This window comes from Alternaria burnsii (assembly GCF_013036055.1).
Source record: "Alternaria burnsii strain CBS107.38 chromosome Unknown 750, whole genome shotgun sequence".
Taxonomy (NCBI): domain Eukaryota; kingdom Fungi; phylum Ascomycota; class Dothideomycetes; order Pleosporales; family Pleosporaceae; genus Alternaria; species Alternaria burnsii.
The window spans coordinates 48,143-61,975 of record NW_024066108.1 but is presented as its reverse complement, the minus strand read 5'-3'; the positions used below and the strand labels follow the sequence as shown (position 1 = coordinate 61,975).

At 51.0% G+C, this 13,833-nt stretch overlaps 5 protein-coding genes across 5 annotated transcripts; 3 read left to right on the top strand and 2 right to left on the bottom strand.

Moving 5' to 3' along the window:
* Window positions 1–366: 366 nt before the first annotated feature.
* GT037_001409 (uncharacterized protein) lies at window positions 367–2,262 on the top strand (the record flags this gene model as incomplete). Its single annotated transcript, XM_038926456.1, has 2 exons — window positions 367–597; window positions 655–2,262. 2 exons carry the CDS (start codon window positions 367–369, stop codon window positions 2,260–2,262), a joined length of 1,839 nt encoding a protein of 612 aa, XP_038789748.1.
* A 165-nt stretch (window positions 2,263–2,427) lies between these two features.
* GT037_001408 (alpha beta-hydrolase) lies at window positions 2,428–3,469 on the bottom strand (the record flags this gene model as incomplete). Its single annotated transcript, XM_038926455.1, has 3 exons — window positions 2,428–3,122; window positions 3,191–3,325; window positions 3,382–3,469. 3 exons carry the CDS (start codon window positions 3,467–3,469, stop codon window positions 2,428–2,430), a joined length of 918 nt encoding a protein of 305 aa, XP_038789747.1.
* A 2,025-nt stretch (window positions 3,470–5,494) lies between these two features.
* GT037_001407 (arsenical pump-driving atpase) lies at window positions 5,495–8,112 on the bottom strand (the record flags this gene model as incomplete). The annotated part of the gene is made up of 5 exons (XM_038926454.1): window positions 5,495–5,537; window positions 5,592–6,181; window positions 6,235–6,672; window positions 7,581–7,678; window positions 7,770–8,112. Coding segments are annotated over 5 exons (1,512 nt in total), but the record flags the coding sequence as incomplete, so codon positions are not given.
* Window positions 8,113–9,359: 1,247 nt separating this feature from the next.
* On the top strand, window positions 9,360–10,564 carry GT037_001406 (pectin lyase a precursor; the record flags this gene model as incomplete). The annotated part of the gene is made up of 2 exons (XM_038926453.1): window positions 9,360–9,945; window positions 9,993–10,564. 2 exons carry the CDS (start codon window positions 9,360–9,362, stop codon window positions 10,562–10,564), a joined length of 1,158 nt encoding a protein of 385 aa, XP_038789745.1.
* Window positions 10,565–11,789: 1,225 nt separating this feature from the next.
* GT037_001405 (heme binding) lies at window positions 11,790–13,597 on the top strand (the record flags this gene model as incomplete). Its single annotated transcript, XM_038926452.1, has 6 exons — window positions 11,790–12,095; window positions 12,146–12,517; window positions 12,566–12,838; window positions 12,890–12,912; window positions 12,960–13,446; window positions 13,496–13,597. The coding sequence occupies 6 exons, from the start codon at window positions 11,790–11,792 to the stop codon at window positions 13,595–13,597; spliced, it is 1,563 nt and encodes a 520-aa protein (XP_038789744.1).
* Between the last annotated feature and the right edge of the window lie 236 nt (window positions 13,598–13,833).

The following is a 13,833-nucleotide window of genomic DNA, read 5'->3' as shown; positions in this document are numbered from 1 at the left end:
CAGGTGTGGCTCGTTGCTTTTGCGTTATCGCATACCATGGCCAGCTGAACAGAACATCCTGATTGGTGCGTAACACAAGGACGGCTGGGTATTTAGCCGCATCTATGAGTGGCTGTTATATGCTTGCGTCACCCGGAGCTCTTGCAAAGCCGGGCTGTGTCAGCCTGGTCCTTGGGGCGAGAATGATGACTTGACCGGAAAGCCAACGCGCATGGTTGTCGCGCGTGGGCTTATAGTCACTGGCCACACATAACACACCAAGGCAAAGCATATCATCGGTGTTTCTACTCTGATATCTATCAGCACCACCCTTGAGATTTCAGGCAAGCACTTGCTCATGATTCTAATCTGATTTCCACATTTGTCATGAACGATTCCCAGCTAGAAGCATTCCTGGAGCCCCTTGGTGAGGGCTCGTCATGGGCAGCAAAATGTGTACGACGGCTTCTCGAAGCTGAGAACCTCACCGATATAGCCGCGGGCCTCGTCGCGCAGAATGGTCATAAGCCTGTGGAGTTGGTCAAGAATGTGTGGAATGCATGGGGTATTGATATGAAGACTTGTCATTCATACTGCGGCAGATCCAACTTCCCTATGGTATAGCCAACGGGTGCTGTAGCCCTGCCTAACTTGCAAAAGCTGAAATTCTGGCAGGTCTTTGATTTTCCAATCTTCACATCCGGTGTGACGAACTACTTGTTACCGTGGCTTGGTCTGACAGCCCAACTCCCATACGAAACCGGTTCCCCATCTGGAAACTTTGAAAGCTTTTGCCTCGCGGTCGGAAGCCCAATGTTGACTACTTTCTCTCTCATGTCGACAGTCAGGAATGCACGCACAACATCGAATGCATTCGACGTCCTGCTTAAGGATAATGCAGTAGCGCATAGGAACGAAAGAATGAAGAAGGCAATAGAGTCGGCAAGAGACTTCCTTTGCGACTCTCAGCAGTCTCCCATCAGGATACAAGATGACGAGTTTCGGAAACTGTTTGAAGGCGATGAGGAATACCTGCAAGATCATTGGGAATCTCTGGCAAAGCGCCTTAGCGACACTCGCCGACCGTACACGTTCTCCTTCTTTGCGCAAACCTTTTTCGCAGTCAGTGCTTGGGTCTTGACCATTGTTGGATCGTATGTTACATCGCTCGGTCAGCATTCCGAAGCTCTATTGCTTTCTTCTGGCACACTTTGGACGTGGCTAGTCCCAGTAGTCTTGGGTTGGATGGCTGTTGGGACGCAGTCACGACCGGATACAGTACATGACGCGATACAAGGTGGGAAGACATGTGAAAGATGTACGCCACTCAAAGCACTAGAAGCTAAATCTGGCTTCATGGGCCCAACGCCAACAGTCGTGGAAGATGCCTTACTGGGTAAAGTGCAAGGGGACGAAGCATGCCAAGGTCCCATTTACAACTATGCACGTATCTTGACTAACCCAAAGCTACGGAATATGATTGTGAGCGCATTCGACAAGAAAATCCAATCGCTGAGAGATCGAGAACCCCAACGGTTGCCCAGTAGGCCAGAGAACCAAGATTCTGCACATGCGTCAGTTAGCAATGTATCCTCATCTGGCTCACGACTCATTCCAACTGAACCTCAACCTCCTGCCCGAACCAATACGAACGAGCGCCAAACCGACCCAGACTTCAATCTTATTGAGCCATACATGAAGTGGACGGAAGTTCGAAGGGATACCCACTGGACATGGAACTTCATCATCTCCAACGCCGTCGCCGTGTTTCTCCAGTGGGGAGTCACTGGATCTGCCACCGTGATATCGTACCTGACCGAAGTGCGCGGCCTCGGATGTCGTTCTGGTAGTTACCTGGTGTACGGCATCCTGGCTACATCTGCTCACGTTCTTCTTGTAGCATCAGTGTTTCTGTCGCACCATGTAATGCTATTATATCAGGATCAACCAAAGCCTTACAAAACGACTGTCAAGTTCCAGATCAGATGGGTTGGTAGACTCGCTGTAGCTTTGCGATTCCTTGGTAAATCCATGGCCGTTGTCAACGCCATCTGGATCATCTTGAGTTCCGTATTCGAGCTCATCGGTTTCTATGAAAGCTGCTGGTGTACAGGCACTGTGTTGGGTTTGGGTAGTAGGGCTTGGGTCGTCCTCTTTGTCAGTGGTGATAAGATGCGGGAAGATGCGGAAGCATCCTGGATTGGAGGACTTGCCATGAGTCTGTTTACCATGATCTTTACGTACTTTGTTTCCAAGGCGTATGCTCAAGGAAGGAAGGACTGATGGCATAAAAAGGTTCTCGTCGACGTGTCATTTTGTCCAAGGCTCAAGGGATAATTGATCTGTTCTCGTCTTGCGCGTTGCACTCAACTGCTGGGGCCCATGTCCAGAACAAGCTTGAAGCAGAGTAGAATATATACATTAATTACTCATAATCATAAACGTCATTTAAGCTTTAATCTCAATCCCCTCCTGTCCCTCACAGGAACTGATTGCCCCGAAATACCACAAATGAGCATCAACATCGACTCCAAAATCCCCCTCATTCCCCTTCAAGTTCAGGTTGCCCGTCAGCACATTGACATCAGCCTCCTTGACAGCGACGTCATTCCCACTAGTAACATAGTACTCTGGTGAGATATGCCTGTACCCCAACAACGCAGGCGGCAGCTTAGGTACAGGATCGTTCTTGTGCGTAACACGGTACGTCTCTCCCTTTCCAGTCGCAGTGATGTAGTCAGACACGCCAGCAAGACCAATCTTCGGCGCACCATATGTGTACAAATCGACCGTCACACCAGTCGAGCGAAGATAGCCCGCTGCAAGACTAGCCAGTGCGCCACCCAGACTATGTCCCGTAGCCACAACCTTGTAGCTGGGATACTGCTTCCGAGCCGTGTCCAAAGCTGACAGAACCGGTTTCTGGGCTTCGAGCCACGAGTTCCAGAAGCCGAGTGACGAGGAACATGTAGCGCAGATGGAGGTTGGTATCACGGGGAATTGCACGTTGGTGATCCAGTTGCGTACGCTCCGGCTGCCGCGGAAGGAGATCACGATGAGCTGGTTGGTTGTGTCGGTTGCGACGAAGCCGGTTACGTCGGAGGCGATGCTGTTCTCAAATTCAGAGAGCGTGGTGGTGTTTGCTGGTGGGCAAGAAAGGTCAGTATATAGATCACGTGGGTTTTCATGCTGTCGGCAAGTGGGAGCTTACCTGCTTCTACGCGGGCGCAGTTGCCCTGTGGGCAGGTGACTTTGGTGTTGGGGCTGTTGTTGTTGCCGAGACAGTAGGCTGCGGCGGAGTACTCGGAAAAGAATTCCAATTGGGAGAGAACGGATGTGGACACGGCTAGAGGGTGTGAATTAGTTGGAGTCGGTATAACTTGCTAGTGTGAGACTATATACCTCTGCCATTGAGTTCGACGGGCACTGCGGTGACAGAGTGAACTGCACCGAGCAATAAAGCGCTCAGGCGAAGAAGGGAAGATGCCATTGCGAGGTGACTGGTGTACTGCGGAATTGGCGGATCGACTCTACACAGCAAGAATGTACCGACGGAGCAAACAAGCCACCCGATATTCACACGAGAGGAGGGGAGAGACCACACGCGAACGATCTGACCTGAATCCTACACAGAGGTGGTATGCGACAACCTATATACATATTCATTCCCACTAAAGTCGAACGGTCACACACCTACCAAGCCCAGCCCAACGGCTGAGCCTACTCCCGGCGGTCAAAGGTAAAAAGAATCTACCGTAGCTTTGATGTGTGGATGCATGCAGCCCCCCCTGGACAAGCGCCATCCTACACCCCGGTTCCCGTAGCTTTGGTGTGGGTGTGCCGATCTTGACCAGGATCCGGGATGGTGCCTGTGTGTCACACAACGTGGCTTTACTAAGATTAGAAAGTTCGCCGCTGGGCTCCAGATACGCTCGCGCAAGCCACAAAAAAGCGATTGCATTAACGCATAGACGTTGGGTGTGTGTGTGTAAGCCACAGGAACATGTTGTGTAGATGAAACTGGCTCAGCCTCGTTGATCTGCTCATGCATGGAGAAGGACTTGTCGTTCTGCACCGTCTGGTCTTGTAGTGTAGGCAGAACTGTGTTGTTGGCGACTTGCCTTCCCTTCGGTGCTTGCCACCCCCACAATATGCCCGTCGCATCACTCGCGTCAACTGCCACTTCTTGGACATGATTAGTCGTCGCTGTTCGACGCTCGGCGCCTCTTTTTTGTGCACTGCACGCGACATGGCGAACGCATGATCCCGCACACTACCGCATGCAGCGTGCGTGCATGGAAGAGGGCGTTTACCTGTTCCTGTTTAGGCTGGACGAACACCAGCTTATTTCCACATCCGATGAACGGAGATACCGAGGCATGGAGGTAGAGTTCTTCTGACATCAGCATTAGACCTTCGCGTACCGGGGCACTGGAACAGGAGAATGTGATCTTCAGGTCGGAGGCAGTCTTACGGCCGTTGTAATGTCGCTCAGCTGTTATGCATCACGACTGTGTCTCCCTCACCGGTATCTGGAGGGGCTGGAAAGCGCACAATGTAGCTTGGATACAAGATGCGATGGCCATCGCGATTGATGGGGCTGAGAGTTGCGGGGTAAAGGCGTGACGTAGCCACACTATGCGCCCCAGAGTCTACTTCAGGCAGGTACGTACCATAGTAGACGACGAAACCCACGGAGCAGACCAAAAGCTCTTGACGCCCCGGAGTATGTGGTGTCGTGGAAGCAAAGTTCTTCGGTGTCAGCGCTTCTTTGCGTTAGTCCGCACTATGCTATGCGGGGTGCGCAATTGTCGGAACATTCGAAATGGCGGGCTAAATGCACCCCAATAAATGGCGTTTTCCTGGGTCAAGCCGTCAGCGGCTAACGTATATCTCCGAATCCTTCGACAAAAGTCGCGTGCTTACTTGCAGGTAGTTCCAAGGTCAGCTGCCCACGGACATGACCAAGAAAGGAGACTAGATAATTGCCAGTTTTCGTGCTTTGACAGAAGCGCAAAGACCCGAAGCATCTTCATTTCCACCCGCTGCGATTAGATAGCTGCGGAGCCCCACTTGTACCAATCAACAACCAGTCTGGCGCACTTGGTATATTTGTGCAATAGCAACAACAACAACGCAATGAATTAGAGGAAAATATTGACAAGAATGGAAACAAACATTTCTCGAGCTTTACTGCTTTGGGTCAATTGACAGGTGTTTCATTTCCACCGAGCGCGATAGATCGAAACTAGTCGCTAAAAGTACAGAACTCCGTGCTGCTTGAGTCGTGATGTGGGGAAAAGAACGCGAAATCGCAGAACCACATGGTATCGCAAGACGTGCACAGGACGTGCACGGTACAAGGGCAAACACGGTGAATAATCGGCAAAGAAGATATGGCATCGCGGCATCTTCAGCCCTGTCGCTGGCTCGACGCAATGTCCAAGGGGGTTTGAGGCTCTCCCGCACGCAAGCCTAGCCCTATGTGCGACCACGTTTGACAAACGGCACGGGCCTACTGCGGTGGGACGAAAGGCTTGACGAGCATTTCACTGAATCTGGAATCTTTGTTAGTACAATCTGAATCGCGATACGGTGTGCCGGATACCCACTTCTCGAGCTTCTCCTTGCCCCGTACCTCCTCGACCAAGAGCGGCATCTTGACCACGTTGAACTCATCGTACAGCTCCTCAATCTGATCCAGGTACTTCTTCTGCATCTTCCGTCGCGCATTGCACTGCTCGCAGGGATTATCTTGCTTGGGGAACAGCAGCTGGTTAACGACAATGGAGTGTGTGTCAATCTCGTAGCTGTTGAGTTCCTGAATCATGCGTTCCGTCTCGTACAGGGACAGGAACTCGGGGATGCAGACACAGACAAACGTTGTCAGATCTGCATCCTTGAACTGTCCGTTGACCTCGCCAATTGTTTCTCGCAGGTTCTCCATCTTCTCAACGAGCTCGTCCATGTTCTGGCCGTTGGGCAGGCGTCCTGAACCGCCGAGGAAGGAGTTGAGCATGGGGCCGAATTGGCGAGAGAGTTGCGAGACCTTGGACAGGGCCTTTTCCATGACGGTGGGGAATTGCAGGAAGCGGAGTGTGTGGCCCGTGGGTGCCGTGTCGAAGATGATGACTTCGTAGGACATGGACTTTACTTGCTTGAGCACTTCGGCAAAGGACATGGCCTCGTCAACACCGGGGATCTGTTGTCGGTAGTCAGTCGCCATGTCGTGGGGACATGTTGTGCCACACATACGCTAAAGGCCAGATCTTGCATCATGCTGCCCATGCCACCCAGGCCAGCCATGGGATCTTGGCCCTCTTCCGCACCGCTAGCTAGCAGATCCTGTATGCTGCCATTGGGGTCGATCTCCATGGCACTGAGGTTGTCGAAGCCGTTGACGAGACGCGCATCCTTGCCGAACTTCTGGTTGAAGGCATCGGAGAGGTTGTGCGCGGGGTCGGTCGAGATGAGGAGGACAGATTTGCGGTGCTTTGCGAGCTGGATGGCGAGAGAACACGACGTCGTCGTCTTTCCCACACCACCCTTTCCGCCGACAAATATCCACCTGAGCGTCTTCTGGTCGAGGATGGACTGGAGCGTGGGCGCCATGTCGGCGTCGATGAGCGCGGTTGAGGCCATGTTTGCGCTGGTGGCGGACGTGTATCGTATCGTACAAGCTGTATCGTCTGTCTGTACGAGTGGCTGTCAGTGTAATCCTTTGCAGCTCAAACATGGCGCCTGCTTCCCGAAGCTTCGGAGGGGCAGCGCAAGCGCCCACTTTTGGAAGCGGCGCAACAACGCATTTCTTCGGTTTGGAAGACTTGCAAGACTTACATATGAGTGGATACGGTATATACACGGGTAGTGTGAGCGATGATGTTCTGAGTTGACGCCGTTGCAGGTGGAACCAGACGCGCAAGAAAGTTGACCGAGTGGGATTGCGGGCAGCGCGTCATGCGGTGGTACGCCACTGCACAGCCACATGTGGCGGATCCATTTTGCCCCACCTATCACCCAGCCTGTTGACCCAGACTCTTCACAAAGAGCCTCGCTGCGTCTTGCTTTGCGACCTCAAAATGCACCACTTGTAATTACAGGCACATTAAAGCATCTACACGATTTTCACGGCTCGCAGCAACGACACCACTCGGGCTAGGCTAGAGGTCATCGACCGCCCTGTCCATGTCAACGAAGGAAGTCTCGTTATGCTATCGAGGGACCCTCTGCTCTATCCAGCCTCACGATCCGCGCACATGACCTAGACCTGGTCTCCGGTCACGTCAAAAACCACCTCGCCCCCGAACCACGTCTTCGTAACAACAGCATTTTTGTAATCACTCTCCATGAGGTCTCGATCAACAGCAATGAAGCTGGCCGTTTTACCGACAGTAATAGTGCCATATTGCTAGAGCAACCTCAATCAGTGGACGACACCGGCGTGGAATTTTTGGATGCATATTTACCACGTCCCTTGCTACAGATCTCACGCCATTTATCGTCAGCATCTTGATCACACGATCGGCTCCAATTTCCTCCACCAAGTGAGCGACTGATGGAAAAAGCGGCAGGGTCATTCCAAAAGCCCAATCACTACCAACCGTGACGAGCTTTTCGGCTTTGACCAAGCCGGAGAAGTTGGATCCCAGGTTTGGAGGAGGGAACTGGGTGATAAAATGCATGGCCGGTGACATGTCAGCTGTGATGTTCAGCTCACGGAATCTAGGTATATCCGCTAATCCCTCAACCAGTCCGCGCTTTCAACCAAAGTAGACAAGGTTGAGACTCACCTGGGTCAACCGAAACACAATGAGCAACTTCGTGCCGGGGCCTGTTTGAATTACTTTTCCGTAAAGCTGCAAAGTTGTTCAACGTCTGCCTCACCGCACCAGACCCCACAGCATGAACCTTGCATGTCAAACCCGCTTCATCTAACTTCCGCAGATTTAGTCTGATGTTCTTTTCCATGATATGCGCCATGTCCATGTTCCTATTCTTGTCGAGGTTGGACACCGAAGGCGAAGAAACGATGGGATTGCCGTCCATCATGATCTTGACAAACCGCGTATCGACGTGCTTACTAGCGTACTCCCGCGCTATGGAAACAGTCTCATCGCCATTCTCGTGCGATTCTGCTATAAGCCGCTCGTTTTGTACAGGATATGGGTCGCATACTCCATCTTAAGGTCTCCTTCCTCGTCAAGGCTCTGCAGAGCCTCGAGGAAGAGCCGACCGGATGCTGCTTCTGGACTGAACTTACACCATTCCGGTGCAGTTCTGTAGACGCTCGCTCTCCCGAGACCAAGCGTGTCTAGGTATTCAAGGTTTCCACCTCCATGTATGAGAACAGGGTTGTTCGGCCAATCCTATTCAAGCAGCCCTCAAACGTAGTCCTCGAACTCACTCAGAACGCCGATGATCCAGTCAAAATAGATATTGTAGAAAGCACAGGGCCGAATCCTACTTACATCCGTGGTTAAAGACAGCTGCTGTTGTTATTGGAAACCAGTACTGGATTGCCGATCATCGATATCGTATCGGATTGATCTATCCTGCCTCAGGCATACAAGGCATCCTTTCCTCCTTAGCGTATCTCGTCCGAATGCTCACGTTGAAAGAGCGATCGGAACAATTGAATAGCGAGAACCGAGAGGACAGGCTCGTTACAACAGCCTTGAAAACCGGCGTATTCTGAATAATACATGAAACACTAGCCTCTCTGTTTGCCGTATCCGAGAGAAGTGTATATTAATCTCGTATTCACAGAATAATGCAATCTAGCAGAACTACAAGCAATTACACGAAAGGCTTGAACCAGGTAGATCTAAGCTTGTTTCCAAGGGCAAAGCTGTTCGGTAGATAATTATTAGTCTCACGTATCTTGCCAGCTCTACAGGCCTGAGTCTGATAGTGAATAGAGGACAACTAGAAGCGACAATATCTCTGCGCTGAACTAGAAGGGATAATGTCTCTGCGCTGTGAGTCAAAGCCATCCAACGGCATTTCAGCTCCTGCTTTCAGTCTACTATAGCTAAAACGTTGAAGGTCGGACTGTCGGCATAGGTTTTTCCGTTAGATTGAAATCTGGACCAACGCTAGTAACAGTGGCTGAGCGCCACTTTACCCTACGAGCACTAGTACTTTCACAGCACAAGGGTAGTGACTCGTACGCTTTGAAACTCATTGTAATAATCTCTACTACAGTTTCAAAGTAGATGTAAAAGCCGCCTTGAGACAACATATCTCATTACAGATAGGTATAAGAGCACCAATGTCTACTGCTTCTACATGTCATTCTCTTCTCTGCATATTTCTTACCCCATACACTCATTCCACGTCAACATCTCACCCTATACCTTCATTTCTTATCATTCAACACCATGAAACTCTCACTTCTCGTGTTTGGAGGTGCTCTCTGCGTGGATGCCGCAGTCCTTGGCAGCCGCACCAGTTACGCTGTCAAGGGAAAGCCTGAGGGATTTGCTACTGGAGTCACTGGAGGTGGTAAAGCAGCTTGCCAAGTGCCATCCAGTGTAGCTCAGTTGACGACGTGGCTCACGGACAATGTTGCCCGTTGCATCGTTATTGACAAAGAATACAACTTCAAGGGTACTCAAGGCAAGGCTGTAGAGAACGGTTGCAGGCCAACGTCAAACGCATGTCCAGGAAAGGGTGGCCAGGACGCCATCAATCTGAACAACTGGTGTCAGCCCAAATTTGCTGGCGCGGGCGTCAAGACTATCCAAGTATCCTACGATAAAGCAGGTCTTTACGGGATTAACATGGGCTCGAACAAGTCACTCATCGGCGTCGGCAACAAAGGTGTGATCCGTGGTCGCGGCTTGCGGATTGCCAAGGCCAAGAACATCATCATCCAGAACATTCACTTTACCGAGATCAATCCTCAATACATCTGGGGAGGTGATGCCATTGCCACGGATGCAGGGTCTGACCTCCTGTGGGTTGGTACGTAGATTCTGTTCAACGCAAAAGAAATTCCGCTAACAGACCAGATCACTGCAAGTTCTCCCTTATTGGTCGCCAGATGTTTGTAGCCGGAACTGGTGCCGCCGGCCGCATCACGCTATCCAACAACGAGTTCGATGGTCAGACTAGCTGGTCTGCTACCTGTGATAACCGCCACTACTACGCCATCTACCTCGATGGCTCAGCCGATAAGGTCACAATGAAGAACAACTATATCCACCACACTAGCGGTCGAAGCCCCAAGGTTGGCCAGAATACGTTCCTCCACGCAGTCAACAACTACTGGTACTCCAACTCTGGTCACGCATTCGACAACTTGGCTGGTGGAAAGGTCGTGGCTGAAGGCAACTATTTTCAATCTGTTACCACACCTCTACTGGAGAACAAGGGTGCTTTCTTTGGATCGCCGTCAACCAGCGCTAACACGGCTTGCAAGACGGGTCTGGGACACAACTGCCAGATCAACACGCTTGTCTCCAGCGGAAAGCTCGGTGGAACTGATACCGCATTCATCTCTACCGTCAAGGGCCAGCCCATTGCCTCAGCCTCAGCAGCTAGCACTAACATCAAGAACTTAGCTGGTGTTGGTCGGATCTAGGCGGTGAACATATGGACACTTCTGTCACGGTCGGCTCTCGAGAGCATGTCAATGCGAGGTTTACTTTTCTTCCCATGTACATTATTATAATTCTTTGTTGTATGGACTCTAGTCTTCAAATCCCTTACTCATTACCACTGGAGGTTATACCCGCAACCGTTTGCTTCACTGGACTGACGAGCCAAGTGCCAGCATCCCGTCGTACTGAGGTCAGGCGCTGACATGGAACCTCACGCTTCCAAGTCACTAGACCCTGCCGTCCCAGGGCGACACCAGAAAAACCACCTCGCTTTATGCTGTTCTAGTACTCATGCTCAATCTTGCAGTGCTTTTGTGTGTCGGATGGACAGTTCGATAATCTTCCACCCAAAAATTTAGTAAATGTGTCTTGAAACCGACATTGAAAATGCGCTCGAGAGAAGGTAGTAAACAGGTGGCGACGCCTTTGTCTGGAGAATGCGGTATGGCACCGAAGCTCTTGGTCTTAGCCACGATGTCGACACGCTTACGCCTGACAACAGAGCTGGTGTTGTTGTCATCGCTAGTAAGCGGCGTTCATTCTCGTTCCTTCAATCAGCTTGGGACTACGATGCTGCAGTCGTCCTCTGCGCATGTGGACTTGGTTATGGTGAATGACAAGACTCTGAAGCCGGATTAGCAGTTGGTGGGTATGGGTGCGGACAAGGTACGTGCTAAGGCGCAACAAGATTCGCGCCGCATCATGGAGGGCCTGAAGCGTCGGCATGAGGCGGTGCTTATGCAAAAAGACGAAGACTCTGTTCCAATGCTGGAGATGGTGTAGCGAATATGTTTTGCAAGTTGATACTACAAGGAATCATAAGGTGAGAGAGATAGAGAAGTCGTTGCAGAGCCCGTCCTGGCAGTATCCACGTAGATGTCGATTTCTCCAATGTGTAACGATTCCACCGACAACTGCCGAAGTACGCACGAACCGCTCTTGTTCCCCTCGAGAACGTCGCGAAGAAGCTTGGAGTCAAGCATGTCTTCATCAAACGCACGGGCACTGTAGAGCGGGAAGACCCCGCGATTGTAGTGCGAGCAGCGGAATTCTCGGAACTTGCAAGAGACACACCCCCTCAGCGGCTCGGGACCACCTACAGAGTAGCGCGACATTACAAAGATGACCAGCTATTTATTTACAGCCTTTGTCCCTTGTCCCAGATAGCATTAGTGAATCTTGACAAAATATACAATCATATCAGCTATGATCGAACAATTCCTGACTTGTTTTTCAACCTTTTCTATCGCTGCGATCGCCTTCGTAGCACTGATCACTCGGCTGCTGTACAATAGGTATGCTGCCGGCCTAAGTCACGTACCAGGTCCGCTCCTTGCGAGTTTCACGGACTTCTATCGTCTTGCAGTAGCTATGGGCTACCGGCCAGAACGTTGGCACATCAAGCTGCACGAGCAATATGGTGATTTCGTGAGGATCGGACCCCGAACGATACTATGTTCGAGTAACCGAGCAGCCAAGAAGATATATGCGCTAAATAGTGGTTTTGTAAAAGTCAGTAACTTGGGTCAAGAATATCTGCTGCTCGCTGACGAAATGGACAGTCAGATTTCTACATCGTGCAGCAGACGTTAGCGAAAGGAGTCCCGCTAAAGACACTCTTCACGTCGACTGACGAGGCTTTCCATTCGAAGCTGCGTCGATCAGTCAGTAATGCCTATTCAATGACATCCCTGGTCCAATTCGAGCCTTTGGTCGACTCCACAACAACTGTGTTCCTGGAACAATTGACCCAGCGATACGCCGACAAAGCAGGCGATCTCGGCGTTGTCGATTTTGGCGCATGGCTCCAATACTATGCGTTCGATGTCATCTGTGAGCTGACTTACTCTAAACGGATGGGTTTTGTAGACGGCGGCCAAGACGTCGAGAATGTCATTTCCAGTCTCGAATGGCTTTTGAGCTATGCCGCAGTAGTCAGTATAGTAGAAGCCCATAGATGTATATGCTGACAGTCTTGCTAGATTGGGCAGGTCCCTTATCTTGATCGACTGCTCCTGAAGAATCCTATACGCCGCTGGCTGAGTGCACGTGGTTTTACACCAAGCACACCGGTGGCCGTGTTTGCCACTAAACGTATTCAGGAGAGTGGTGCCAGAGAAGTCGAGAAGAAGATGCCAGATCAGAGGCAAGCACGCTGCGACTTTCTTTCGAGATTCCAAGAGGCGCACCGGAAAGATCCAGACTTCATAAGTCAAGAGCGTGTCCTTGCACTCACGGTAGCAAACATGTTCGCGGTTAGTTTGTATACCTGCAAAGTGCTAGTCCCCATCTGACTTGAACCACAGGGCTCTGATACCACCGCGATATCGTAGGTGCTGTCATTGACTGACGGAATCCTTGCTGATTGCTGATCAGACTTCGAGCGATCTTTTACAATTTGATCAGGAATCCAGACAAGCTCGCCAAGCTACGTGCAGAGTTCGATGAACTTGACTTGAGAGGTCGGACAGCACCAGGTAACGCATTGGTCGCATGGGGTGATGTGCGAGAGCTGCCGTACCTGAGTGCTGTTATCAATGAGTCGTTGAGGACACACCCTGCGGCGGGTCTGCCTCTAGAACGAATCGTCCCAGCTGAGGGCGTTCAGCTTGGTGATGTCTTCATACCCGGTGGTACTAACATCGGCTGCAGCGCTTGGACTCTGCATCTTGACCGGGATCTCTGGGGTGATGATTCAGAGAAGTGGAGACCTGAAAGGTGGCTTGAAGCGAGCGAGCAGAAGAAGGCCGAGATGAAGAACAGCATGTTGGCCTTCGGAGCTGGTTCGCGGACCTGTATTGGAAAGAACGTCAGCTATTTGGAGATGTATAAGCTGGTTCCTGCGGTACTGCGCAGCTTTGATGTGGGCATCTCCCCAGGGTAAATACAGTCCATGCTGACTTCTGCGATAGATCGAATTGGCGTACCCGGACAGAGAATGGACACTCCATAACGCCTGGTTTGTCAAACAGACCGAATTTTATGTCAGGATTCGCTCGAGAAGTAAGATCTGAGTATTTTGAGGGAGCCAATGGTGCCGAGAAGGCAGGTACGCGACACGTCAACTGGAAGAGACCCACTTTGCCTGGCTTCTCCAATGAGAAGTAACATACTCGATCGAGGAATCAACCCTGACGCAGAATATTCAACATGCAGATTACTGAGTAAAGTTTGCTGCTTCATTGGTTTTAGTAATTCAGGTAGTCTTACAAGTTGCAAATACAGATCGTACACCCAGCTACGTTCCATC